This window comes from Limanda limanda, chromosome 12 (assembly GCF_963576545.1).
Source record: "Limanda limanda chromosome 12, fLimLim1.1, whole genome shotgun sequence".
In the NCBI taxonomy this organism is placed as follows: domain Eukaryota; kingdom Metazoa; phylum Chordata; class Actinopteri; order Pleuronectiformes; family Pleuronectidae; genus Limanda; species Limanda limanda.
This window is the reverse complement of record NC_083647.1, coordinates 11677196-11702228: the sequence shown is the minus strand read 5'-3', so window position 1 is coordinate 11702228 and position 25033 is coordinate 11677196. Positions and strand designations below refer to the sequence as shown.

The following is a 25033-nucleotide window of genomic DNA, read 5'->3' as shown; positions in this document are numbered from 1 at the left end:
TGTGTGTGTGTGTGTGTGTGTGTGTGTGTGTGTGTGTGTGTGTGTGTGTGTGTGTGTGTGTGTGTGTGTGTGTGTGTGTGTGTGTGTGTGTGTGTGTGTGTGTGTGTGTGTGTGTGTGTGCACTGTTAGTTTTATGTCTGATATTATTGACTCAAGTGTTTTTATGTGATAAAGACGATGTTATTTATGCGTCTGCTCTGTTTTTCCTCACAGCTTCGGGGAGATGGTGAGCTACTTTGGTGTTAAGGCAAAACCCGGGGATAGCGACGTGACCCCGAGTCACGTCTTCATGCTCTGGTACGAGTTTTGCAACGACTTCAAGAACACCTGGGTACGACAAAGCAAGATCATCTCCAAGGAGAGGTGAGTGGGATTCTTGTGAGATTGATCATTCTATGTCCAGTGAGGGTCATGTACACCTGTACTGGGATCAGTCATGTTCCAAATTATAATCCGGTTGATTTGGTGACACTGTCTCCACAGTTAAAATAGCAAGTTTACCCTATAGCCTGGATAGCTAGACCCCAATTAAGCACGTTTAATGTGGAGCAGCAGCTGTAGGATGTGTTCTTTTACATTATCAGTAAGTTTATTCAACATTATTAAGAGAGTGAGTAGAAAAACAACAAGGCTGGATTACATGCATGCATGAGTGGACTGTGTCACTTTACAAACAAACATACTTTGTAGAAAGGAAACTACAGAATGTAAATACATTAAATGGTAATTACTAAAAAAGTGGCCACAATAGGTTGTATAAAAATATACCTTTTTTATTTTACGTTCACGTGATCTGAAAAAATTCCCTGGAAAGCCATCTCAAGTTGGAACAACTCGGAAAGTCTGCAAAAATGTTGGTAAACAAGCTGCTGACATCATCATTTATAAACCAATTAACATAGTTTTTTAAAATCAGCTTTAAATAGACGCTTCTAATGTGATTTTAGGATTAAGGTTCTTACATTTTAAATAATCTTTAATCTATATATATTCTAAACTTTTTTTCACTCTCCGTAATCGTGCAAATGTTGTCCGGAGGTGTTGTTGAAACGCTCTAAACACATAAATGCAACACTTTTATTTTTTCCACATTCCATCTTCAGAGCACATGAGCATTCATATGTCAGAAGAACGACTTTGCAGCTCGGGAAACGGGACGAGGACTATGTGAATGCAGAGTTAATGTCCGGCTCTCTTTCAGTCAGTGGAAGCATCAGTGCAAAACATAAACCTGGCGACTAAACCAAGGCTGGACAACCTCATCCTCCCGTTAGACCTCGTCTCTCTTAGGACACATGCTTTAACACCTCTGGACATCAGGTCAAATTAGCACTAATTGCGTGAGGGTGACGCTCGGGTGCTGCATTGTACTTAAAGCAAAGGCGGGGTGGGGGGGCCATCAAAGAGGAGAGTAGCTGACGCCTCGGCCCTGCGCCTCAATTTATGACGTTTCCTCTGACCTGAGGCCTTGTGTTGTGTTGTGTGTGTGTGTCTGTGTGTCGTGGGCTGAGGGGTGGGAGGGCATTCCACCGAGGGACGGCAGACCCTCCTGGCGGCCGGCTGTCTTTACTGGCAAGTGGACGGGAGCTTGTGGCCGTTAAAGGCTACGCGTTATGAGAGAACTGATAAACACTGTAACAACACGCAGCCCCAAAGGTCAGGAGAGCTGCACGAGCGGAGACATCAGCAGGGCGGCTCGGGCCTCGGGCAACGGGAGAAGCTGTAGTTACTGTCCGGACAGTGTGGGGTCACCATTTCAAGCATCACGCATAGGGTTGCAAAGGGGCGGAATGTTTCCGGTAAATTTCTGGAAACTTTCCATGGGAAGTTAAGCTCGGGAATTTTGGGAATTTAAAAAAAAAAAAAACTACGCAAATTAAACGCTGAGCAATAAAAACATCATTCAAAACTCTATTTTAAAGATTTATGGAATGCAGCACACAATAGACGTTGAATTTCAACCCTCCACTGTGCATTCTTCCATCACATGTACAAACTTACCTGACTAGTCCTGCACACTATCTGCTGTAGTTTGCAGGACTAGTCAGGTAAGTTTCGATGATATTAGCATGCTGATTGAGGATTGTTCATCTGTTCATCTAGCCTATTTCTATTCATTTATCCATCAATTGTAAAATATTTTCACAGACGATTCCAATTGTTTGGCTAACTATTTATATCTCTGGCATTGCATTAGTGTTTTTTTACAAACTTTTTTCTCATCTTATTCTACAGAACAATGCCACGTGCACTATCTCATGTGTGGAGACATTTTAGCCCATCCAAAGTAGAAGGAAAGGCTGTGTACATTTGCAAATACTGTGCAAAGACCTATGTTAAGAATGACACAACGATGCAGAAGCATATAGTCAAGTGCCCAAAGTTTCCTCAGGGCTCAAATCAGCCTATGACACAACAAAATGTTTATATTTATGTCTGTATATGACAAGGTAAATACAGTTAGTATAAATTATCCACAAAATGTCCAGTTTATTCCCGTTAATTCCCGTATATCCCTGTATATTCCCGTTAATTCCCGTTAATTCCCATGGAAAGTTTCCAACTTTGAATATTCCAGGGAATTTTGCACCCCTAATCACGCAGGCTCCTCACATTCTGGGGTCGGAGCTCAGCCTTAAGGTGAAATCCGCCGCCGTCTGCCCCGAGCGTCCGTCTCAGGAGTTAATGTTCTCCCCTCGTCCCGCCGTGGATCCATGTGCTCTCTCTTAATTGTTTACTAGGTAATCATGTCCCACATTACTCCCAGCTGACTGTGCTTATCTACAATTAACTTTATTTTAAATACTGTTTGCACACTCATAAAAGCCAAGTGTTTTTAAAGGCTGCCTCATTATCTCATCAACCCACTGTCATTCTCCACTGCCTCTCACATATGGGGCTTTCACTGACCGCAATCTCCTGAGCGTGTGTGTGTGGCTCTAAGAGGCTCCATGACAGGGTGCCCCAGGGAGACACTTAAATGTCTTGCTCTTATAAACAACCGCACAAGGACACAGTGATGAGAGGCTACTGACTTTATATTGTTTTCACAAGTACAACTTTCCAGAGCTTTCAGTTTGCACTTCCAGCTTTTAAGGGGCCTGCAAATATCACGTACTTGAGGGTTGTTGTTTTGTTTTTTTCCCTCCGTAGGTTGAAGGAAGCCCAAGAAAACATCAAGAAGATCACAGCAGAGAAGAGAGTGGAAACCAAGAAGATGAATGCCAACAGTCTGGTAAGAGCTTGCTCGCATGAGGCAGAGACATTTCCTGAACGGTGCTCTTGCCGGTGAAATCAATTTGTGAATTTTTGTGTTGCTCCCGCTCAACAGAAAGATAGGCTGCGGCAGAAGGAGTCCAGCGTCCCCTTCAGCTGAATTGACGGGCGGTGAAGGAGAAATCCACTGGGGGGTGGAAAGAGAGATGGACAAAAAAGACTGCGGGCCTCATCCCTCTTCACTCAGCCACCTGCCCCCCCAACACCGGACCGCCCTCCATGGCCCGAACTCCCAATCAAACCTCACCGGACTCCCACCTTCTACTCCCACGGCCGTATCTCCGCGCTATTAACACCCTCAGCCATCCCCACCCACCCACCCACCCACATGTTGAAAGAAAAAAAACTCCTGCATGGCTGACACAGCCGAAGTGATGAGAGTCTTAAAGGCCAAAGGTCGACCTCATTCATCCAGCGTGGCGTGCCCTCTGAGAGCCCGGCTTGTGAAGGGTCTCAGCGGGTCAGCGGGATCCACAACAGTGCCAGCTGACACGAGATTCCTCCTGCGTCTGCAGAGGCTGAGGATCCCTTCTTCTCCGAGCCGCCGACCGTTACCTGAGAGAGAGACATGTGTTGAAAACGCTCCAAGTTATTCAAAGTGTTTCAGGACGTTGTTGCTGCTGCTGATTTCTGCTCGGAGGGAAAATCCCTGTTGACACAACAGATCCCTCTCTCTCTCTCGGAGCAGGGAGAAAGCCGCGGCTCCCAGCGTCCTCTGCCGTAGCCACTAGCTGCTCATTCACCACGGCTCATTAAAAACTAGTGTAAATATGTCATGTTATAGAATCGGCAGGGACTGTGCAGCTTTGAGGATTATAGATAATATGCGCTGGGCTTCGTGAGCAGATGAAGATATGGTGTGTGTGTCTGTGTGTTGGGGAGGGGGGGGTGTACAAAGTCTGTTTTACTATGTTGTGTGTTTTCACTGCACCAGACACACCCCCCTTGTGTGACAGCCAGTGAAGAGCGGAACAAGCGAGCGATGAGTCGGACCCTTCAAACACACACACACACACACTCAAACACACACACACACACACACACACACACTTGGCCGTGCACCCAGTCATACCCTTAATTAAAATGTATTTAAAGCTAACTTTTTAAACCCCTCATGGTGAGCTGTACGTCACATTGTGCCCAGCACAGGTTTATGCACTTTTCCCCGCTTGCAGTAACACTATGATGTCGCTCACACTCCACATGTTAAGCTAACTTCATGCATTCTTGTTTTCAGATGCCCTGCACTTTTTTTGCATCTCTTTCCCTACGCAATCGTTGGGTTCCCTCTCGGAGAGTTTCATGGATTTCATCGCTCCAGGATGAAATCCTACCTATGTTTTCCCTTTTTTAAGAAAGTGAATTAAGCTGAATGTTTTATTTTCACAAATGTAGGATGTGGACACGCTCCCGTGTCATTCAAGAAAAGTATATTTATGTAAGGAGAGATTTATTTTATGCCAAAAAACACAGATCTTTGTTCCCTGTGAGGTGGTGTTTTTATGAGTTTAATCGATTGAGATGCTTCCTGATATTGTGGGTCAGTGTATCTCCAGTGTATCCGGATGATGTGTGGAAATTAAGTGATTTACACGGAATGAAAACTGTTTCAGGAAAATTTGGGGGAAAGAAGAGGGTTTTGGTATTGAGATCATTTAAGCATATCACCTGAAGCCATGTTATACCTCAGACAGACTTCCTTTATCCAGATATCAATAAACTGCACCTTGAATTACATTTATTTTTATCCTCCAAAGTCTTTCATGTGTGCCATTTATTTTGTATGAAGATGGAGATATTTCATAACTGCTGTGTTTCACTTTAGAGGAGTTTGAAAAACAAAAACAAAACGAACTGAGAACAGACCATGGAATTGTTGTAGCCTCTACTGTGTGTACGTCAGTCGCTGCGACCGTCAGTAGCTCTCATCTAGGTGCTCTGTAATTTTATGGAATTGTTTTAAATTTCAAGAATAAACTTCTGGATTCCGAAAAGACCGTGACTCATTTTGGATGACGACCTGCACTTTGAAATTCTGTGTGTGTTAAATCAGTTTCCCCTAAACACTCGGCGGACTACGCTCCCTTTAGAAAATGTGATATTTATGTGACTCTACAAAAATAATTTAATGATTCACGATTCAGCGTCAATGAACACTGACTCAGACCAACGTCACTCAAACCTCTTTTTCAGATGTTAAAACTTATTCCTGGGAAACTCTTTTTGAGAAACAGTGATTGCATTTATTAACATGAAGAGTTTATTGTGCTATCAGCAATGTACAATTTTAGAAACATGAAGTTTAATAGGATGGACATTATAACAATGATTTGGCCTATTTGCTGTTTCACTAAAATAACAGTAATTCTGTTTCTTCCAATTATTCAAACACTAAAATAAACATACAGGTTTTGGCCAAGATCATTATGAGGGTGAAATGTAGTATGGATGGTTGAAGAATAATGTCTTATCATTTTTTTTAATTCTAACGAGAAAATGCTTTAATGCTCAATTGTGAAACACTGGTTTGGTCCGATTTTGGTCAGTTCCCCCTTTTCCAGCCCTTCATCCAAATAGAACTTAATGAAGTTGTGATTTCTAGGGAAAGTTGGATGGGCTTGTTTTCTCTTAAAACCTAAATTAAAACCTGAATTCCATTTAGGGTGAAATTTATCACGACTTGTGTGAATGTCTCACATTTTATTTGACACATCTTCCTTCACAAGTAGCTTTAAAGTTACCAACAATATGCACAATATTCCAACATCCTTTTATTTTATGTTTCCATTGATAATTTAATCAAATGAATAAACAAACCGATTACATGGACTTTTCATTTTACAACTATTTTATCTCTATACAAACCATCACTGTACATTGTCTGTTAGGAAGCTCACGTTACTACACTTGTGTGGACACCCAACTTACAGAAACTGAAAATAATTATAAAATAAAAAAGGATTTACTTAAGGACAGAAATCGTTCCAACCCAAGGATTCTTGGAATATCGAAATGAAGTCACATCTTCCATTTACGAAACTCGCCACTCATCCATCAAATTCCACACAGTGGAAACAATCCAGTTTTGCAAACATATAAAAACACATTAGAATAGAGGAATGGAGCAGGAGTGTGTATCCTGGTTCAGGGGGGGTGTGTGCAACGGTGATTTGTTAAATAAGCCGGGGATGTGCTGTCCTACTGAGGTGAGGAAGCCGTGCGTAAAAACGTGCCCATTCCAAGTTCCCGTGCAGTGATACTTGTTTTCAAACTTGTGAGGAGTAAAAAAAATGTTCTTTTCAGTTCAACGTCGGTTCATGAGTTGCTCCATGTTTGTTCACACGTCGTGCAAGAAGAGACTCGTGGTACATGTAGGCTACCTTTAAGTAAATGTGGAGCAGATCCCCAGATGGAGACGTGCTCTTGGCTGTGTGACAGCCTCTCTTTTTCTATACCAACAATCCTGTCCACGAAGAATAAGAATATGAAACACACACAAACTCGCACACACACAACACCTCTCAGTGTGTGTGTTTAGTCCAGGTCTATGGATATGCAGCGGCACTGTTTGACGCGCTGGATGCGCTTCTTCTTGGTGGGTGGCTGCTGGTCCGGACAGTTCAAAGTAAACGTCATGGTGGTAAAACGCTTGGGTTTGCAGAAGGAGCAGGACTGGAAGGCTCCCTCCTCCCGGCGGATGTGCCTGGGGATGTAGAAGGAGTTGCACTGTCCGTAGCAGAAGCGGTTGATGATGGTGCGGCTGACGCAGCCCTCCTCGTGGATGGTCTGTTTCAGCGGCTGCGTCTTGCACCAGTCCCGTTTCAAATACTGGCGCTCCGTGATGTGCAGAGCTTCCTGGCTGGACTCCAGCACCTCGTCAGCCGGCGAGGACGAGCCCTGCCTCTGCCGGGACCCGGAGCCCGCCTGCGGAGGCTGCGGCTGCTGCTCCGATTCGTTTGGGTTGCTTTTGTCAGGATGAGGAATGGCGCCTTGGGAGCCCCGATTTCTTTTGGAGTCCACGGGAGAGGAGAGCAGCCCGATGATGAAAACCATACCGCAAAAGATACGCGTCGAGTTGGCCATCCTTGGGGAGAAGGAGAAAATAATTCATCACCAACACCGTTTCAACTCTGGGCGCGTTACGCACAGCTGTCAAAGCTTTTACGCTGCGTAAAAACGCACGGATCGAGCTCGCTTTCCCTTTTTCCTTTCTTTCTTTTCCTTTGAACCCACATGCAAAACCAAAGCTGAAGTGGAAGAACTAAATCACTGTGAAATTGAAGAACCCGAGTCTAAATATCTGAGTGAGAAATGGGACCATATAATTACAATATAACCTATAATTTATCCATTACGCAAATGCTCCATTCTTTAGCTCTATGCTTCTCATGCTCACCAGTGGATGAGGAGCTTGTCGTTTTATAATTCACACAAATCAATGAACTTAAATAAAGTTGACACAGTGAGTGATGGAGTTATTGTTGGATCAGAAGCGGCTCAGACTCACTCACCTGCTGGAGCCTCCGGGGCAACACGGGCACTGCTGAGATCCTGTCAGTCCTCCGAGGCACCTTCCGAGGTGAGAGGCACCTACTGCTGTCGACTGTACACTGGCGGGACTGTGGATGGGTGGGAGAGCAGCCGCTCCATAGACAGGGGCCAGGAGGTGGTGGTGGTGAAGTGGGGTGGGGGGGTTAATACAAATTGCTCCAGCGCCGGACTGTCTCCCTTTTAAATGTCTGCCAGCTGAGATGTGCACAACAGCTCCCTCCACATTATTGGCTGAGCGCGATGGAGAGAAAATCAAAACTATCCGCCCCCACAACACTTCCCTGAACCCACTTCACGAAAACAGTCCAGGAGCAGGAGGAGGAGGAGGAGGAAGAAGAGGAGGAGGAGGAGGAGGAGGAGGAGGAGGAAGAAGAGGAGGACAGGCCTGAAGTTTACGCGCACATGGAAAAAGGTTTTCTAAAAAGCTTTTTCTTTTTAAAGCACAATGAGCATCGTGGCGGTTTAATGTCATATATCAAACTAATTTAAAACCGCATGGAGGAGTTCACAAACCTCGAGTGAAACATATGAACAGATATGTTCAGTAATGTTAGAGTGAACTCAAAACCCATCACCTCACCTGTGACTCCTCTGCATCCCCTGGATTCAGGGGCGGCTCCTGGTACAGGCGACATAGGCGGTTGTCTAGGGTGAAAAATGCGGAGAGGGCGGCACAAGAGACTGAATTATCATGACGTGACACATGCAATGTAAAACAATATATAAACGTCACACCATCATCCTCTAACCCCGGGACGCACCGGAGGTTGAAGCGCGCGAAAAGCGGTCCGCCTCTTTTCCTTGTAGCGTAATGCCGGGAAGAACCGGGAAGCGCTGCGGCCACAAACACACATACACAAGCACATAATCTCCTGTGGGGGATGGGGGGCGGCTACAGGCTTGCGTAGGTAAGTCACCTGACCTGTGAAGACCAGCATCATTTAGCCCTGAACCAGCGCGGAGAAATGCGCTCCCTGGGCCGCAGGGATGAGCCAGCCCCTCGCCACTACGCTACCATGGGTGGAACCAGGACACCAGTGGACAAAGGAGCTGCGTCCGAACTCATGGGTAAGTTTGGCAGGCTGTCGTGTTGGCAGGACTTCAACCACCTATTAATTGCACAATATCTAATAATATGTAAATTTAAAAACAAAAATGAACCATAACCATTTCAAATTAGATACATTAAAAATTAAATTAACAAAAATTTAATTAAATTAAAAAAAAAAAAAACTGCGGGAGCACATCCTACGCAGAAGCCCACTGCGCATATCCTGCAGAAGCCCACTGCGCACGTCCTGCGCAGAAGCCCATTGCGCAGGATGTGCGCAATGGGCTTCTGCGCATTGCATGCGCAGTTTAAAAAAAAATATATATATTTTTTTTTATTCATTTAATTTAATTAAATTTTTCTTTTTTCTTTTCTTAAATCGTTTTTATATTTAATCTAAGTTAATTTTATATTAAGCAAAATGACAGACTGGAGGCGGGATCACATCAGATACCATGCAGTGAATCCAGCCAGAGCAGCAATCCAAGTCACAAACAGAACCTGTCCCGTTGGGAGTACGGCCATGGCGAGTTGACTGGCATATGCCATTCCACTCGAAGTCGCTGGATGCACAAAAAGAAAAAAACAAACCTTGACAACAACAACCTCACAACAGTTCCTCATAGCAGCATGATGCATACAAAGAGAAGTATAAAAACCTACTTATTTTGGCAGCATAGTAGTGACATTTGCTGATGTCACCATCCGTGGCTCCATGGACAGACAAGCCAGCATCTAAAACATCCTCCTGGATGGGCTCCCTGTGTGAACAGACACGCTGCAGTGACAGACTGCAGGTAGAGTCAAAGATGAATCAAAAAAAGATTAAATTATCAGGTGCACAATTCAGAAAGCACCGCAAAGTAGAGGAGGAGAAGAAAGAACAATATAGAGGTAAGAAACACCCTGATTGTGGACATCATTAATGTTTATTTTCGACATGACAGTACAGCTGATTTCAGACTCTTTATATTTTTTGTTATATCTTTTTATTGTTTTTTATAGTATACAATTTTGTCTGCCTGTGTGTGCATCTGTATACAGTCCAAAAGTTATTATGGATGCATGACAGTTTGTGTGTGTATGTTGGGGGGCGCCAATTTGAAATCTCGCCTAGGGTGCCAACATTGCCAGGGCCGGCCCTGCCTAGATTTACTGTCACAGTGAAGTCACAGTCAGCTGAGATGTTACTGGGACATCGTCACTGGTTTCTCTGAAACGCTGCATCTCTTCTCTTATCGTCTGATTCAACCACTGAGGCCTTTGCGCGTCACAATCTCGACAAGAAATGTAGACTTTAGTTTGCATGATGAAGAAAAGTGGACAACAATGAGATTAGATGCAGCAGCAGCGCAGTGGGAGACATCAGTGCTTTTCAAAGAGGTTTGTACTGTTCCAGCTCTCAGATGATTATATAAATGAGAGACAATCAAAGTGTTTATCATTTATTAGACCTGCGTCAGTTGAATAAACACAATTATAGTCCTAAAAGGCACCGTGTCAGCTGATTAATTGTAATATGTCTGTTTTGGTTGGTTAACATGAATTGATTAATGAAACACCATTAAACGACAGTAATTCAGAGGTTGTTTAAATTCTCTCTAGAGGATAATTATCCAGTTCCTGTTACAAATCTCTTCATCACTTTTTCTTTTATATAAACCACAAGTCTGCAGTTTTAATCTAACTTTTCAACAAACGAAATTCCATCCAGATATTTTCTTAAAGCTGTTGTTCGACTTTAGGAATTACCAAACTGAATTATCACTTTAGTGTCCTGCAGGGGGGGGGACAGCAGTTTAGGGGGGTTTCACAAACAAACAGAATGGCTCAATGTCTTGTAAAGGATTTATAAATTATTATTAACCATAAAAACATGTCACATTTTATAAACCCGTTATGTGACCGCCATGTTAGAAAGAGGTGTTGAAACACATTTGAAACAATGTTTGTTTCTGATATTCAGAAAAATAAAACTCAATTACAGACACTGCTGTTCGTTCAGGGATAAATTAATGATCCCAATGGTGCATTTAGCTGGACTTGACCTGCAGCCCTTAAAATTTTCATCCTGGTCTAATTTAATCCAACACATGTAGTGTAGGATTCAAGGATGATCCATCACAGTCTCAAGAGAAAAGAACATCTTAAAACTTTATGGTAAATTAAAGTTTAAAGTTTGAAGACACACTGTACTGAGCTTTTTTACAAGTAACTAGGAGTTTAGATTTCACTGAAAGAGAAGTACAGAGAAAAATAAATGTTTGTTTATAAAGAAATCTGCAGAGATGTAAATTAAATATTTTCATCGCACCAGTACCAATTTTATTCAAAATGTGGAAAACAACCAGCCAGAAAGTAGATTATAGTTGCTACGAGTCAGCCTTCAAAATAATAAATCCTCCCAGGACCTCTGCTGAGGTACGAACAAGTGTTTCACTGAACGTTTCAGGCTGATCCAGTCTAATGGTATGACGCCCTCTTGTGGCTCAAACGTGCTCCAATCTCCCCAAACCAGAATAAACAAACCAAACAAAGTTCCATGTCGTTTGTCTTTATTGTTTTGAAACAGCTTATGTGGCAAAACAATTCCCTGTCTGATGGTTCTGAAATCGATGGACTGCGATCGACTGATGATTTGATCAATACTGCCTGGCTTCTCTTTTCTCTTTTATACAAATCTAACAAAAAGGTGCTTTTTTTTCCATCTGTTTTCATGAGAAAAATAGTAAGACAATGTTCTGTAATAAAAAATAAAAAATAAAACAGCGTCACCCTCAGTAAACATCTAACCAAAAGGGTTAGATACATAATGCATAAATAAACATCTAAGACATGATCCAAACTTTTCCAGTCACACCCTCAATCACATCCTGTCACATCATTTGGCCTAAACTCTACTCAGCGCTACTAAACATATAATCTTGTGGCCTGATATGTGTCGATGTTTAGTTTCTAATCAAATAAGGCATAAGAACATCTCCCAATAACAACACAAAACTACCGTAGCTAGAAAATAAATTAAAACCCTGAACATATGGATATTATAAGCAGGAATGTTCAATGTCATGCAGTTTTAACAGAGACCTGCAGAGTAAGAAGAAACAGTAAAGGGCCAAAAGACGGGCTATAAATCGACAGGCCTGGTGGCAGACAGCAGTCGTGCCTGGTTCAGAGGATTCCTCGGTGAACCTCTGTAATGGTTCATCTCCTTCTCAGCGACCTGCAGCACCAGAGGCTTCGGAGCTCCCGACGACTCCGCCACAGAAGAGTCTACTCTGGTCTTTGGTTGGACCTTGTTGGTCACATCGCCTAACGCGCACAGTCTGGGTCTACGGGCCAGGGTGCTTGGCTTTTTGGGCGGCACTGGAGGTGGTTTCTTTATGGGACACCGGCTGTTGGACTGGTCCGCTGGGGGCTCATCCTGGTGAGGCCGAAGCTGTGGGTGAGGGGAGAGGCCGCTCTCCATGCTCACTGCCTTGACCACAGGGCCGCACAGGCTGCTCCTGGTGGGCCTCCTGTTCTCCCCCAGGAGGGAGTTGATCCTGCGGACCGTCTGGCGCACGGGGGTGCGCTGGAACTTGAGGGGCGACCTGATGTGCTGGCCCTTGGGGCCTCTGGGAGAATGAAGGGTGAGCTTGTTGAAATGTTGAATGTGTTCGGCCACACGCCGCTTCTCCACCTCCAGGCTGCGTGGTGAGAGCGGTTGCTGGCTCTGGACTTTGGTATCGATCTCTGGGGGAAATTCATCTGTTTCTTGTACCGTGCTGATTTTAGTACCGACTCTAGGAGACGTACCAAGCTCATGGTGAAGTTCAAAACCTTTTTTATATGGCGTGGATTGCAGCCCGGAGGTGACACCCAGTTTGAAGTGAGCGGGACTCTGCATGTCCAGCGCGTCGATCAACCTGCTGCAGTTGACCTGCTCCTCCTCACTTTCACTGTCGCCAACCATGGAGCCATTAGGTCTGACAGGAGCGACATAACTTCCACCTTTATCAGCCTTCAGTGCTGGACTACAGTATACGCCAGATTCAAATAATACACTGTCAATATGCAGAGGAGAGAGAGCAGCTATTTCAAACTGGCCAAAGGTAATGTTCTGATCTTTAGCCAGGAACTGCTTCAATGGGAAGGTGGGGGTGTCCACAGACTGAACTCTATGTGTAGGGGTCTCTGGTGGATGGACTGGGACGCTGTCTGATGGTTGTGTCACCTTTGCTCCGGCAGAGCTGCAGGAGTCCCGTACGACGGCCTGGAGGTCACTGCCCGACTCTGTGAAGGCCTTCTTGATTTTCAGCAGGGTGGGGCCGGTTTGGCTCTGGGCTTCAGCGACGGAGCTCTCGCTCTCAAGGCTCTCGGCGCTGGAGGCACAGCACAGCTTCATGGGACGGCTGCTCACGGTCGGGGGCTTGGACGCCACGATGGCCGGCTCAGACACGTAGGTGTTCTTTAGGCACATGTTCATGGGTGTATCTGTGAAAGACCTTCCGCTGAAGGCCTGGGCTCCCACTGGGGTCTCCACACTCCATGAGGTCTGGAGGGGGTTGCATTGGGGGGTCAGCAGGTTGTCTTCAGACTTACTGATATACTTGGTGCCTATGGAAATAAATGGGACAATAGCAAGTATTAAAACTTGAAAAAGTACATCATACTTTGAAAGATTACAATGGAATATTTCAAGGTTTGAATAATTGGATTTCTTTAGCAGATACTCACTCTTGGATTCTTTTTTTCTGGGCAGAACTGATGGACTGAACTCTGTCTCTTTGGTGAAAAGGAAACTGGTGGTGCTCTCCTGTGTGGCAAGGCGCCAGCCAATGGACTCAGATCCCTTCATCACATCATGGAGGGAGAAATGAAAGATGAAAGTTGAAGGAGGATTAGGTTATTATTTTGTTAAAAAGGACCCCGCAGATGTAACCCAATGTGTAGCCATTAATATGTTAATTGTAGTTAGTTCTTCAGAGGATGATTAAAAATCACTCAGAAGAAACAAGTTACTGATTTGTTTAACAACTTTTATTAAGGCAAGAATATACATATGTAGTGTATAAGTAAAGTGCATTAGAAATCACCTTACAGTTCACCCAATGAACCGAAAACAGGTTACAATATTGTCTCTGTATATACTTTAGTAGAGTATATACTCACATTAGGGCTGGGCTATGTGGCCAAAAATAAAAAATATTCTCTATATTTACAAACACATCTATATTTTTTTTGATAATCATCACATTCTTATTTCTTTTAAGATTGAAGACTGATTTTTCTCCAGAGTTTTGTTTTAAATTCTTCTTTTCAAGAGGAGAAGGACAAACCTGAGGTAGATCAATTATGGGTTACACCCATTGAATGTATTTAAAGATGGATGCACGACTGCTCCTCAAAAGTGAACAAGAAGTGTCTTGATCACTACCTGGTGGCTGGTTGCGGTACAGGTCGTTAATCCCACTGCCACCATATTAATGGAGGGATATGGATCCAGCCAAAAAGTCAAAGTACACATCAATACTTTTGTTTTAATCTAACGTTTCCACTTTAGTTATTTGATGCTATAAAAACATGGTTAACAGCTGACTCGTATTTGGTTGAGAGTGCATATGAGCTGCTACCATGAATCCACCCCTGTATCTGGGATATTGTAGTTTTATTTCTGAACAGTGGGTGGATGTGGAGACGTGTCATCCATCTTTATATATATAGTCTGGTTATATTTCCTCACAGAGCTTGTGCAATGCAAAAGCATTAAATCGATATATATTTTGGACTTTTGTTATTTTGTTATTGATGATTGACAATCATCAATACATTTTTATGGCCCAGCCCTAACTCACATGCTTCCACCTAAGTGATTCAACATATTATATCACTGGTAAAAGGGAAATAGTCCACAGATCTGTACCATATGTATAAACATGTTATTTTCTAATGTTACACATGTCAAGTTTATAAAAACCATGCATATATTAGTTTAAATGTGTTAGCTACTAAAAGTAAACATGGCTGACACAATAGGAAAGTGCTTCTGTTCACCATTTAACCCAACATCAAACCCCAAGTGCAAACATATTAATAAATCTTAATAAACATTATAAGCGGAAATGCATGAGTGCACTTCATTAACATCTTTCACCACGTGTGACCCTGAGAAATGCAATGTGAAGTCTAACTGGTTACCACACTTACAGCTTCTTTGCTGCCCCTGCCCAGGCTGAAACGCAAACGCAGAGACTTGCGTGGAGCCTCTTTTTTGTTGACTTTAGGAGAAAAGCAGCCGGCCCGTCCAGATTCAACTCTGAAAAGGATATGAGGTCAAATATCAGTAAGATAAGTCAAGAATAACCATTTGCCCTGAGGAGAATTAGTATCAAATCTTCGTAAGAGACAAAAAAAAGAAGAAGAAAAAAAGGAGCGTACCTGTTGACAGCATGTCTGCTGCTAAGTCGTCGACTCTTCCTCCTCACAGAGGTCACTGAATGTCTTCTGGACCTACCGGCTGGGGACGGGGCGTTTTGGGAAGAGTCCAAGACCCCAGAGGCACTATAAGCTGAAAATATAAACAAGAAAAACGTATAACTTAACCCTACGCATTAGAATATCAGAGGAGTTGGTGCCCATTTGATCCATCGTGCATCAATACCTGATCCAGGAGTGGAAAGGCCGGTGAACAGTGTATTAGGAAGTAAATCTATCCCGAGGGTCTTTTTGACGGATCTACGTTTCTTGTTTGAGAAACCAAACGAGTGACCAGATTCAGAGGGAAGCTTTCGCTTGGACGATGGGGTCGCAATCACAGGAGTTGCAGAGGAAAAGACTGACAAAATAAAAAGCACAGAAAATGTTTCAGTCTCCAAATATGACAAATTGTTTTTTTTACATTTAAAAAAAACCAAAGATGATTCTGAGCAAAAGCACTACGAGCAAATAGCAGATTCATGCATATGACAGACAGGCAGACAGGCAAAGACAACAGAAGCCAGAGCAAACGAGCAGGATTTGATGTAATTTAAATGACACCTCATTCATTATCCACGCAGCTGCTAATCCATAACAGTTTATGCATTTTTTAAGCTGAATCGTGTGGTGTAATGCAGAGTTGGATTTTGTTTGAACAACAGGAAGCTGATTGTGTTGAAATGCAGGCATGTTTCAATCATCAAGCCACATGACAAGCATCGGTTACCTCATCTGATTAAAGTACATACCAAGACTGTCTGACTGGCTGGCATGTGTGGGTGTTCTATTAGTTTTTATCTTATTCAGTGCACCACTGACCATATCTGAAATGTGACAGAAACCAAATAACTTTAACATCATTTATGCCTACAGCTGCTTAAAGATGGCAGGACTTCTTGTCTCCTTGAAAGGAAGTTGCCTATTATAACTTTCTTGCGGAAACATAATCTCTGAGGGTGTGAATTTACCTCCGAAGCTGCGTCTCTGTTTCCTTTTCATCCCTGAGTTCATGTCCAGCTCCTCGAGTTCATTGGGAGTCGGGGACAGAACCCCCCCCTCACAGCCCATCGTGGCTGGAACCTTTGCCAGAAGGAACTGAGGCAACACACCTGTCACACACAAACACAGACACGTTTGAGTGCTTTAAAGCAACAGAGAAACACAGAGAAAGTGCAGATGAGGTGCTTCGAGTTTTACCAAAACGGAGGGCGTTCTCTATGAAGCACTGGACCACAGCTGCCTGGAGCCTGAGGCGCTTCTCAGTGTTGGCGTTCATCTTCTCTGTACCGTCTCCAGAGTGAAGGAGGTTAGGGGCCAGTATTACAGACAAGTTACTGCTGTCCATCTTATTCTCTGCACTCCTGTGATTGAGCAAGGAAATGGGAAAACCTAAATATAAATACATTTTAAATTGTTAAATGTAACAATAAAGTTATCAAACTAAAAGGTATTTACGGCACCTCAGAGACACATTATGGAGGAAGTCAAAAAAGTGACGCAGGACAGCGAGGTTTCGGTCGGGCAGCACACAGGACAGCAGCATGGTGGCAGAGGTCCTGTCCTCCTCGCTGGGCAGCTGCTGGGCCTTGAGGAAGGCCTCCTGCAGCTCCGCGGGCAGCAGAGGCTCCGGCAGCTCCCTGAAGAACTGCTTGACCAGACCGGCGACGTCACAGGGGAGTGCGGTGGACAGGCACTCCTCGCCCGCATCCAGTTTTGCCTGGACACAAAAACACAGCTCTGTTGTTAAGACGGTTCTCAGGGTCAAGGTCCCTGAATGAATGCGAGGTCAAACTAAGCCATCACTCACCCTGAGTGCTTTGAGGCGAATGACAGAGCCCGATTTTCTGAACAGCCCCTCTGTGTCAACATGTGCCAGCAGATTCATACACGCATCAACCAGAAAGCTGGGGGGGCGAAGAAAAGTCAGGATTAATGGTACAAAATGGGACCAGGGTCAATGTCCCAGCTGAAATGAAATATGCAAATAAGTACTAACCTTGGCACGCTCCCACTTTCCATATTGTAGTATGGTAAGATTTCCAGGGATACACCGAAAACCTTTGTCTGGAGGAACAATCGAAGGGGAAGACTTAAGATTAGAGTCATTGTTTCTGAACAATGTTAGGATTTAAACAGAGACATTAAACTTATTTTAATCAGGCTACTGTTGATTAATAACCAGTGGCCTCACAAACCCTTTCTGCATTTATCGAGGTCAAAATCTTGGAAGAATCTCTAGATTTTTTTTCTCGACCGTTTTGATCAAAATACCAAGTTCTCCGTGTCCTGACAGGAGTTTTACAGCTCGAGCTTCTATCTCTGATAGGTTTGATGGCTGACTGCCAAGCATTCCTGTGTTCGTGGCGAAATCTGCAGCACCTGTATGTTGCCTGTTGACCTGAATGATCTGGATCCATCCATTGTTTCACACTCATTCACCACAGAAGAATCACTTCACATTCAAGTTCCAATTCCTTTACACAACCAAGCTAAAGTTTGTCCTCACATTTTAGGGAATAATCTAGAAAATGTAAGTAAATTATCTATTTAGTTAAGCTATAGCTCACTCATATCAATATTTAAATAAATGAAAAGATACATTTTACTTTATCACTTTACAAGCCTGCAGAGATTAAAGACACATGGAGACATTTGTTCCAGTGTTTCTAAAAAAGGAAGATAAGGTTTACAGTCCTCTCAGTTGAGTCACTTAATCAAAACATAAAAGTATGTATACAATTCCTCAACAGTGGTATGAAAGGTGGAAACACAGCTCGCCCCAAACATGTGACCTTCACCTGTCCACCCAGGAAGTTTGACAAAAGAACTTTTGCAGTTATAAATGACTACAGCTGCACAAGAAGTAACGTTGAGAACAGCATCTGCATCCTCTGTACACAGGAAGTTTGCGTGAAGTCATGTTCATTGTTCGTTTGGAAAGCCACTAATAGTCTCTTGCAAAAAACCCTGTGACTCCTATGGACCAATTACAGATACAGTGCACAAGAAGAAAGAGAGCTTAAATTCCTGTAAATCCACTAAAGGATCCTGTAAAGGTTAAACTGCAGGGCCACTCCTACATCACATGTTTCTGTTGGTGAAATGTGCCACAGGGATTTAGGAGAAGTATGTTCTTGTTGGTCTTGGTATGGTATGGTCTTGTTGGCCTCTGGCTTCTACTGGGACTAATGGAATTGATGGAGTGAGAACAGCAGGACAAAGCGTCAGCAGAGACTGACATGGGTGCCAACAAATGGGTCTCATCCGTGGAGACAGGCTTTCAGTGATATGCTAATTCGATTCAACAGATTCAACAATAGTGTCAGAGTCTGAATCTGCTTCTGATACTTATCTGATCGTAAGAAAACACACACTCAGGAACAAAGTTAGAGAGTCATTGCACTTAAAGCGCTAGAGTCTGGTGTTATAAGTGTGTAGTGGATCGTGTGTGTACTCACCGAGCTGCTGGCTGGGGTCTTACAGCTGGACGCTTTGTTTTTGTTCCAGTTCTTTGTCTTGACGCCATACGCGGTGCGGAGGTGCTGCACGGCCAGCAGCCGCATCACGTTCCTCTCCACCACTTTCATCTCTGCTTCTTCGTGTTTTCAAAAACCCAAACTTCCGTTCACTCGTCTTAATCCAGCGAGCCTCTCTAACTTGATCACTTTCCCCCCAGACGCTAGCTCATCCTCCCGTGGATCTGACCGGATCACAGGAAGCTTCACAAACACACACACACAGAGGGTTAACTACAAACCTTCACGACGAAGTTACTCGGTCTAAGTGAGACTGTGTTATGGCGTTTATGTAATCGCTGCCTCGGTTGCAATGCAGTTAGCTAGCTAAGATGAACACGCTAGGCTTTATTTTTACCGTTTGCTAGCTGGGTTAGCTTATCAACGAGCCTCAGTCGGAATAAAACCAACAACCCCGCCTCGCTGAGTCACAACACGTTAAGGTTCCTGCTCACCTCTAATCACCTCTCGGGTTCTACGTGGTTCTGTAGCTGGCTAACTGCATCGCGCTGCGGCTCGGTGGCAGCTCGGTTGGGAATCGGACTGTTTCCGCACAGTAATTCAAACAGCAGCGCTCCCCGCTCTCTGCGCTCTGATTGGCTGGAAGTGAATAACATCCTCCGGGGCGTGTGTTTTGGTCATCGTTGCAGCCTCGCCGGGCGGGGCGGTTTCTATCGCTCCTGAATAGGGCTTAAAGCGGACGGGGAGGGAAACCGGGCGACTCCTTAGCTTGAAACTATCGCACATTTGAAATGGAGAGTGTGGACAGAGACACAATTGTGCAAACTTTAGAGTCACGGCCATGGTCACGACCGTGTTTTTAAATGACTATGAAACAGGGACATACGGGTTGGATGTTTTTGTCATTAAATATTGGGAGAGAGTTTAAAACCAAATACTGTGAAACAGCTCATTACTAACTACATTCTGACAATAATCATATCAATACATATTCTTATATATTTATATATGTATATTTTTTTGTTGTTTTATATATATATATATATATTTTATTGTACTTTCCACTCCAGCAGCACAAGAACACTTCCCTACTGGACACTGACACATCACATCATTGCATTCCAGTCTTGTATCTGTAAATATGTTCTCGGTATGTGATTTATGTATGTATGTCAGTGAGGTGTTTAAGCTACTGGATGATCTAAATTTCCCTCGGGATTAATAAAGTATCCATCTATCTATCTATCTATCTATCTATCTATCTATCTATCTATCTATCTATCTATCTATCTATCTATCTATCTATCTATCTATCTATCTATCTATCTATCTATCTATCTATCTATCTATCTATCTATCTATCTATCTATCTATCTATCTATCTATCTATCTATCTATCTATCTATCTATCTATCTATCTATCTATCTATCTATCTATCTATCTATCTATCTATCTATCTATCTATCTATCTATCTATCTATCTATCTATCTATCTATCTATCTATCTATCTATCTATCTATCTATCTATCCTCTATCATGAGACGAATTAAACAGTTACTTCAACCTAAATGTATTATTTTATGTATATCACCAATCTGAACCCAGGTTATAAATAAACAAATACATGATACTAAGAAATTGCTGTAATGCAACAGACTAGGAGGAAGTGGTTAAAACCTTCTTTCAATAGCTTGAAGTCAAATCTGAATTGCATTATAGAAATGTGAATGATTAACTCACAGAATCGTAAATCAAGTATCATCAATTGCAGTTTGAACACCCGCCCACTTTCCCCATTCATGTTTTTACAATTCAAAACAGGACAGGAGATACTCTCACAAGGGCTTAATCTTTATTACAACGGAACGTACACATATATATACAGGAGACAACAACAACGTACAAAGGCATGGACAAGAGGAGTTTGGTTGTGTGTTTAGAAGCACTTCCTGTGGACGATGGAGGGGCCTGCCTCGTCGTACTCCTGCTTGCTGATCCACATCTGCTGGAAGGTGGACAGGGAAGCCAGGATGGAGCCGCCGATCCAGACGGAGTATTTCCTCTCAGGTGGAGCAATGATCTAGGCAGGTAACAAACTAGATCTAAGTTTCTCATTCACTTAGTAAGTCCACTTCATGATGCATAACATGTTGTTTTCCTCACCTTGATCTTCATTGTGCTGGGGGCCAGGGCGGTAATCTCCTTCTGCATACGGTCAGCAATACCAGGGTACATGGTGGTACCACCGGACAGCACGTTGTTGGCGTACAGGTCCTTACGGATGTCAATGTCACACTTCATGATGCTGTTGTAGGCGGTCTCATGGATACCGGCAGACTCCATACCTGGTGGACGACAAGCAAAACAGATGAGCTTTGTTACAGATGCAGAATACACCGCATGTCAGAATCAAGATAAGTCAAATGTAAGCAATGACTCACCGATGAATGAGGGCTGGAAGAGGGTCTCTGGGCAACGGAAACGCTCGTTACCGATGGTGATGACCTGACCGTCGGGGAGCTCGTAGCTCTTCTCCAGGGAGGAGGAGGAAGCAGCGGTGGCCATCTCATTCTCAAAGTCAAGAGCCACGTAACACAGCTTCTCCTTGATGTCACGCACGATCTCACGCTCAGCTGAGGGGAAGAATGTTCACATGTTCAGAAACAACTCCCGACGCCTCTCATATCCCCGCTAGACCAGGGGTCTTCAACAGTTTTCAGTTTAAGGACCCCAAACAGATGGAGAGATGGAGCAGGGACCCCCTACTATATATATTGTAAAAAATGTTGTTTTATATTAAACTGGGCCTAGTGCCATGTATAAACACAGCTACCCTGTTATTGTGCATTCAATACTAAGCTATTCAAATAATAACCAGGTTCATATATCCATGTTTTTATTTTCTCCATTTATCTGTATGCTACAATATGTTGGATTCATATTAATGTGTATTTAAAAAAAAAACAATTGTCGAAATTCTTTTTTCCATTTAAAAAATATAAAAAATTATCAAAAATTTCGCGACCCCCCTGCAGTACCTCCGCGGACCCCCTGTTGAAGACCTCTGCGTTAAACTAAATAACCATGAGGGCGCAGACCTACCAGTTGTGACAAAGGAGTAGCCACGCTCAGTCAGGATCTTCATCAGGTAGTCGGTCAGGTCGCGACCGGCCAGATCCAGACGCATGATGGCGTGGGGCAGAGCATAACCTTCATAGATGGGGACGTTGTGGGTCACACCATCGCCAGAGTCCAGCACAATACCTTTAACAAGCAGGAGAAGAGCAGAGTTAGAGAGCTAAGCCTGCCAAGGTGAGGACAGGCAGCTAAATACGAGTCTTTTTCAACTATGTATCACATCATAAACTAGATAATGCTGCTGAGATAAGGGGCATACATCCTGATGGAGAGGGATTAACACCTCCTTTCAGAATAGGATGTATCCAGATGATAGACATAACCGATCACAGACAGAAATTGGGTGCATGTGAAAAAGCTGCAGTGTACTGACCAGTGGTACGACCGGAAGCGTACAGGGACAGCACAGCCTGGATGGCCACATACATGGCGGGAACGTTGAAGGTCTCAAACATGATCTGCAAGAAAGCGCAAGCAGAACGTTGAGGGTTTGTCTCAACTCCAGAACAAATATGTGAAAGCAACAGAGAACAGAGCAGGGACTTCGGTGTACCTGGGTCATCTTCTCCCTGTTGGCTTTGGGGTTCAGGGGGGCCTCAGTGAGCAGGGTGGGGTGCTCCTCGGGGGCCACACGCAGCTCATTGTAGAAGGTGTGGTGCCAGATCTGACAGAGAGAAACAGCTGATGTCAGGACTGAGCGTCTCCACTGAGTAAACAACGGCTAGGTCATTAAATGAAGCGTCAGATGTAAAAATAAAGCAGCCTTCACGGCGGGGGCGGCTGTGAATTCCCATGAACGCCACACTTCAGCTGCCATGAATGTTGTAAATGAGCGTCACTGTCAACACACACCTTCTCCATATCATCCCAGTTGGTGATGATGCCATGCTCGATGGGGTACTTGAGGGTCAGGATTCCCCTCTTGCTCTGGGCTTCGTCACCAACATAGCTGTCCTTCTGACCCATACCAACCATCACACCCTGAGGAAAGGAAGCACGAGAGCATAAGTTAACGTACATAAGTTATAAGAGGCTACTTTTGCCTATTACTCATAACCCAGAATAAGATTCCGTGGGGCAGATTGAAGCGTACCTGGTGGCGGGGTCTTCCAACGATGGAGGGGAAGACAGCACGGGGAGCGTCATCTCCGGCAAATCCAGCCTTGACCAAGCCAGAGCCGTTGTCGCACACAAGGGCGGTTGTCTCTTCGTCGTCACACATGATTTGGCTTTACTGGATTGGTCTAAACATTGGAGGGACAGGTGGAAACACAAGGAGTGAAGGTTCAGGCCGGGTGTTAGGAGCAGAAGCAGCTGTCTAAACTACACCCATCATAGAATACATAGCACGAAGGCCTGTTTTAATTGAACACTTTATCAACGGAGCAGCTGATGATGTGATGATGTGAATACAACAGCTATATCTGGAAAATGTTAGCGACATAATCAGCCAATCACTTATGTGATTATCATAAGTATTAGCCGTAATCCACAGCAACTTTGAAGGCCGGCCAGCGCCCCTTTGAAACACTAACACAGCCCACCTCGATGGGTCTTATCTGTGGCGGGCTAATTAGATGTGCATTTGGCTGCTATTTTTGGGCCTGACCTCTACAACTACTGATACCATATCTCCACACTGTGATTGTTCCTGGGACATCTCAGAGCTGCTGAGGTAGCACCAAAAAAGGGGAATAACAGAGAGAGAGAGGGAAAGAGACCTGTGATCTATTTTTAAAACTCAGCAAGCCCCCACTTTGCTTTAAAAGGGTGAAAGAACTGACACATGGATCTCCTGCTATTTCAGGTCTGAGGGAGGTTGTCGGTGATCCTGGGCAGCAGCACCCATCTGTCCGCACACCGACTTGTTTGTTTTACACATTGGTTCATGCATCTCAGCTGCCCACTTAAACTTCATTCATTGGTGCATACGAGAATATGGCAAACTTCTCCAATGCTTCTGAGCACTATAATGATGTGTTTGAGTCGCATGCAGATCAGTCTATGTTTTCCCACAGAAACTGATCATACAGTGGTGTGTATTTGTCACAGAAAATCACATCATCTAACTACAGCAGTGTTCATTTCAGCATCACTATAATAATCTAAGCAGAAACTCCAGTTTAAACCTGTACTAACCAAGTTCAGTTTGAAATGACAACTTAAGAAAACCCAAAGTTTAGCTGAAGTTAAATCATCCATTCATTCATTCAAGTATCATCCGCTCAAAGTACAACTGCGTGAGACCAATCGCACAAAAGACACAGTCACACACAGTCACACAAGTTGTGAAGTGTACTCACCAAGGTGCACTGCTTAGAAGGATGCTTCCACTGGGACAAAGTCTGAGGGTGAGGAGGGTCCTTTAAATAAGACCCAGACTGGGCCCGGGGACCAGGGGCGGAGCCAGGGGGGGTTCACACAAGTCCAAATAAGAGCTGCCGGCGAAAATCAACAAGCCTGAGGAACGTGTGTTTCACATCCATGGATGGGACTTGTGTACTATGCAGTCACTTGAATGGCAGAGTTTCAGACAAATATTGGCCAGGGATAAGAACAATAAACTCAGTATCCACATGATGCAATATTATAGTGTTTAATTCAACTATCTAGATATCTTTTAGATTATTTAATCGTGTAATTTAATCTTGCAAAATCACATTAACATGAATGCAACTTTGGCAAAAAATTAGCCATAATTGTTTTTTATTATAGATTATGTGATATTTGTGAGCTTCATAAAGTATGGAACTCCATGCATTAAAATAAACAAAACTTTCTCTGTTTAAGTATATTTTCTCTATAGCCTTTATATTGTGTGTTGGATTCAGTGTCAATATCATGCAATAACTGTATCCAATTTATGTATAAATACTGCAATTTCTCTCCCTCTAAGCATAATATGACCCTACACAGTGCATGGACACATATGTCGTAGCTCAGAGTCATAACCACCCAGAAGGCTCTCTATGATGACCCAGTCAGGCCAGCATCACTGGTGTCTTGTTAAGGAGATGAAAACATAGTATATGTGTGTGAACTAGGCTGGTGGTATGCAAACTGAGCCTCCTCAGCGTGGG

The 25033-nt window shown here is 43.7% G+C and overlaps 4 protein-coding genes across 8 annotated transcripts in view; 1 reads left to right on the top strand and 3 right to left on the bottom strand.

Annotated features, from left to right (window-relative positions):
* The window catches only part of LOC133015726 (formin-like), a 52993-nt gene extending 49492 nt beyond the window's left edge, over positions 1-3501 (top strand). The window contains exons 16-18 of the mRNA XM_061082992.1: positions 214-363; positions 3154-3235; positions 3332-3501. Coding sequence (XP_060938975.1) covers positions 214-363; positions 3154-3235; positions 3332-3376 — 277 coding nt within the window. The 3' untranslated portion in view covers positions 3377-3501. The remainder of the gene's footprint in view (positions 1-213; positions 364-3153; positions 3236-3331) is intronic.
* A 3309-nt stretch (positions 3502-6810) lies between these two features.
* Positions 6811-8768, bottom strand: grem1b (gremlin 1b). Its single transcript, XM_061082991.1, is given in 4 exon segments — positions 6811-7404; positions 7818-7840; positions 7843-8058; positions 8750-8768. Coding segments are annotated over 4 exon segments (852 nt in total).
* Positions 8769-11451: 2683 nt separating this feature from the next.
* On the bottom strand, positions 11452-18924 carry arhgap11a (Rho GTPase activating protein 11A). Of its 2 annotated transcripts, none has more exons than XM_061083207.1 (12): positions 18796-18924; positions 17334-17401; positions 17145-17241; positions 16798-17054; positions 16535-16698; positions 16306-16446; positions 16087-16161; positions 15522-15695; positions 15299-15428; positions 15062-15176; positions 13598-13712; positions 11452-13477 (listed from the first exon to the last, which is right to left on the bottom strand). In XM_061083207.1, the coding sequence occupies exons 1-12, from the start codon at positions 18922-18924 to the stop codon at positions 12006-12008; spliced, it is 2937 nt and encodes a 978-aa protein (XP_060939190.1). In that variant the 3' UTR covers positions 11452-12005. The 2 variants fall into 2 exon arrangements, with proteins under 2 accessions (XP_060939190.1, XP_060939189.1); XM_061083206.1 differs by having other exon boundaries at positions 15068-15176.
* A 1827-nt stretch (positions 18925-20751) lies between these two features.
* On the bottom strand, positions 20752-23175 carry LOC133015884 (actin, alpha cardiac muscle-like). Of its 4 annotated transcripts, XM_061083173.1 has the most exons (8): positions 23047-23175; positions 22806-22934; positions 22507-22617; positions 22327-22411; positions 21918-22079; positions 21257-21448; positions 20979-21160; positions 20752-20895 (listed from the first exon to the last, which is right to left on the bottom strand). In XM_061083173.1, exons 1-8 carry the CDS (start codon positions 23173-23175, stop codon positions 20752-20754), a joined length of 1134 nt encoding a protein of 377 aa, XP_060939156.1. The 4 variants fall into 4 exon arrangements, with proteins under 4 accessions (XP_060939156.1, XP_060939159.1, XP_060939157.1 ...); XM_061083176.1 differs by lacking the exon at positions 21257-21448; XM_061083174.1 differs by lacking the exon at positions 22507-22617.
* Between the last annotated feature and the right edge of the window lie 1858 nt (positions 23176-25033).

Excerpts from the sequence above, each read along its gene's own strand:
- LOC133015884 (XM_061083173.1), bottom strand. The coding sequence starts at position 23,175 with ATGTGTGACGACGAAGAGACAACCGCCCTTGTGTGCGACAACGGCTCT. Across the intron at positions 22,935-23,046 it reads TTGGAAGACCCCGCCACCAG|GGTGTGATGGTTGGTATGGG; the intron begins GTACGCTTCAAT and ends TCCTTTCCTCAG. Across the intron at positions 20,896-20,978 it reads CCAGCACAATGAAGATCAAG|ATCATTGCTCCACCTGAGAG; the intron begins GTGAGGAAAACA and ends TTACCTGCCTAG.
- arhgap11a (XM_061083207.1), bottom strand. The coding sequence starts at position 18,924 with ATGAAAGTGGTGGAGAGGAACGTGATGCGGCTGCTGGCCGTGCAGCAC. Across the intron at positions 17,402-18,795 it reads AGACCCCAGCCAGCAGCTCG|ACAAAGGTTTTCGGTGTATC; the intron begins GTGAGTACACAC and ends TTGTTCCTCCAG. Across the intron at positions 17,242-17,333 it reads GAAAGTGGGAGCGTGCCAAG|CTTTCTGGTTGATGCGTGTA; the intron begins GTTAGTACTTAT and ends TCGCCCCCCCAG.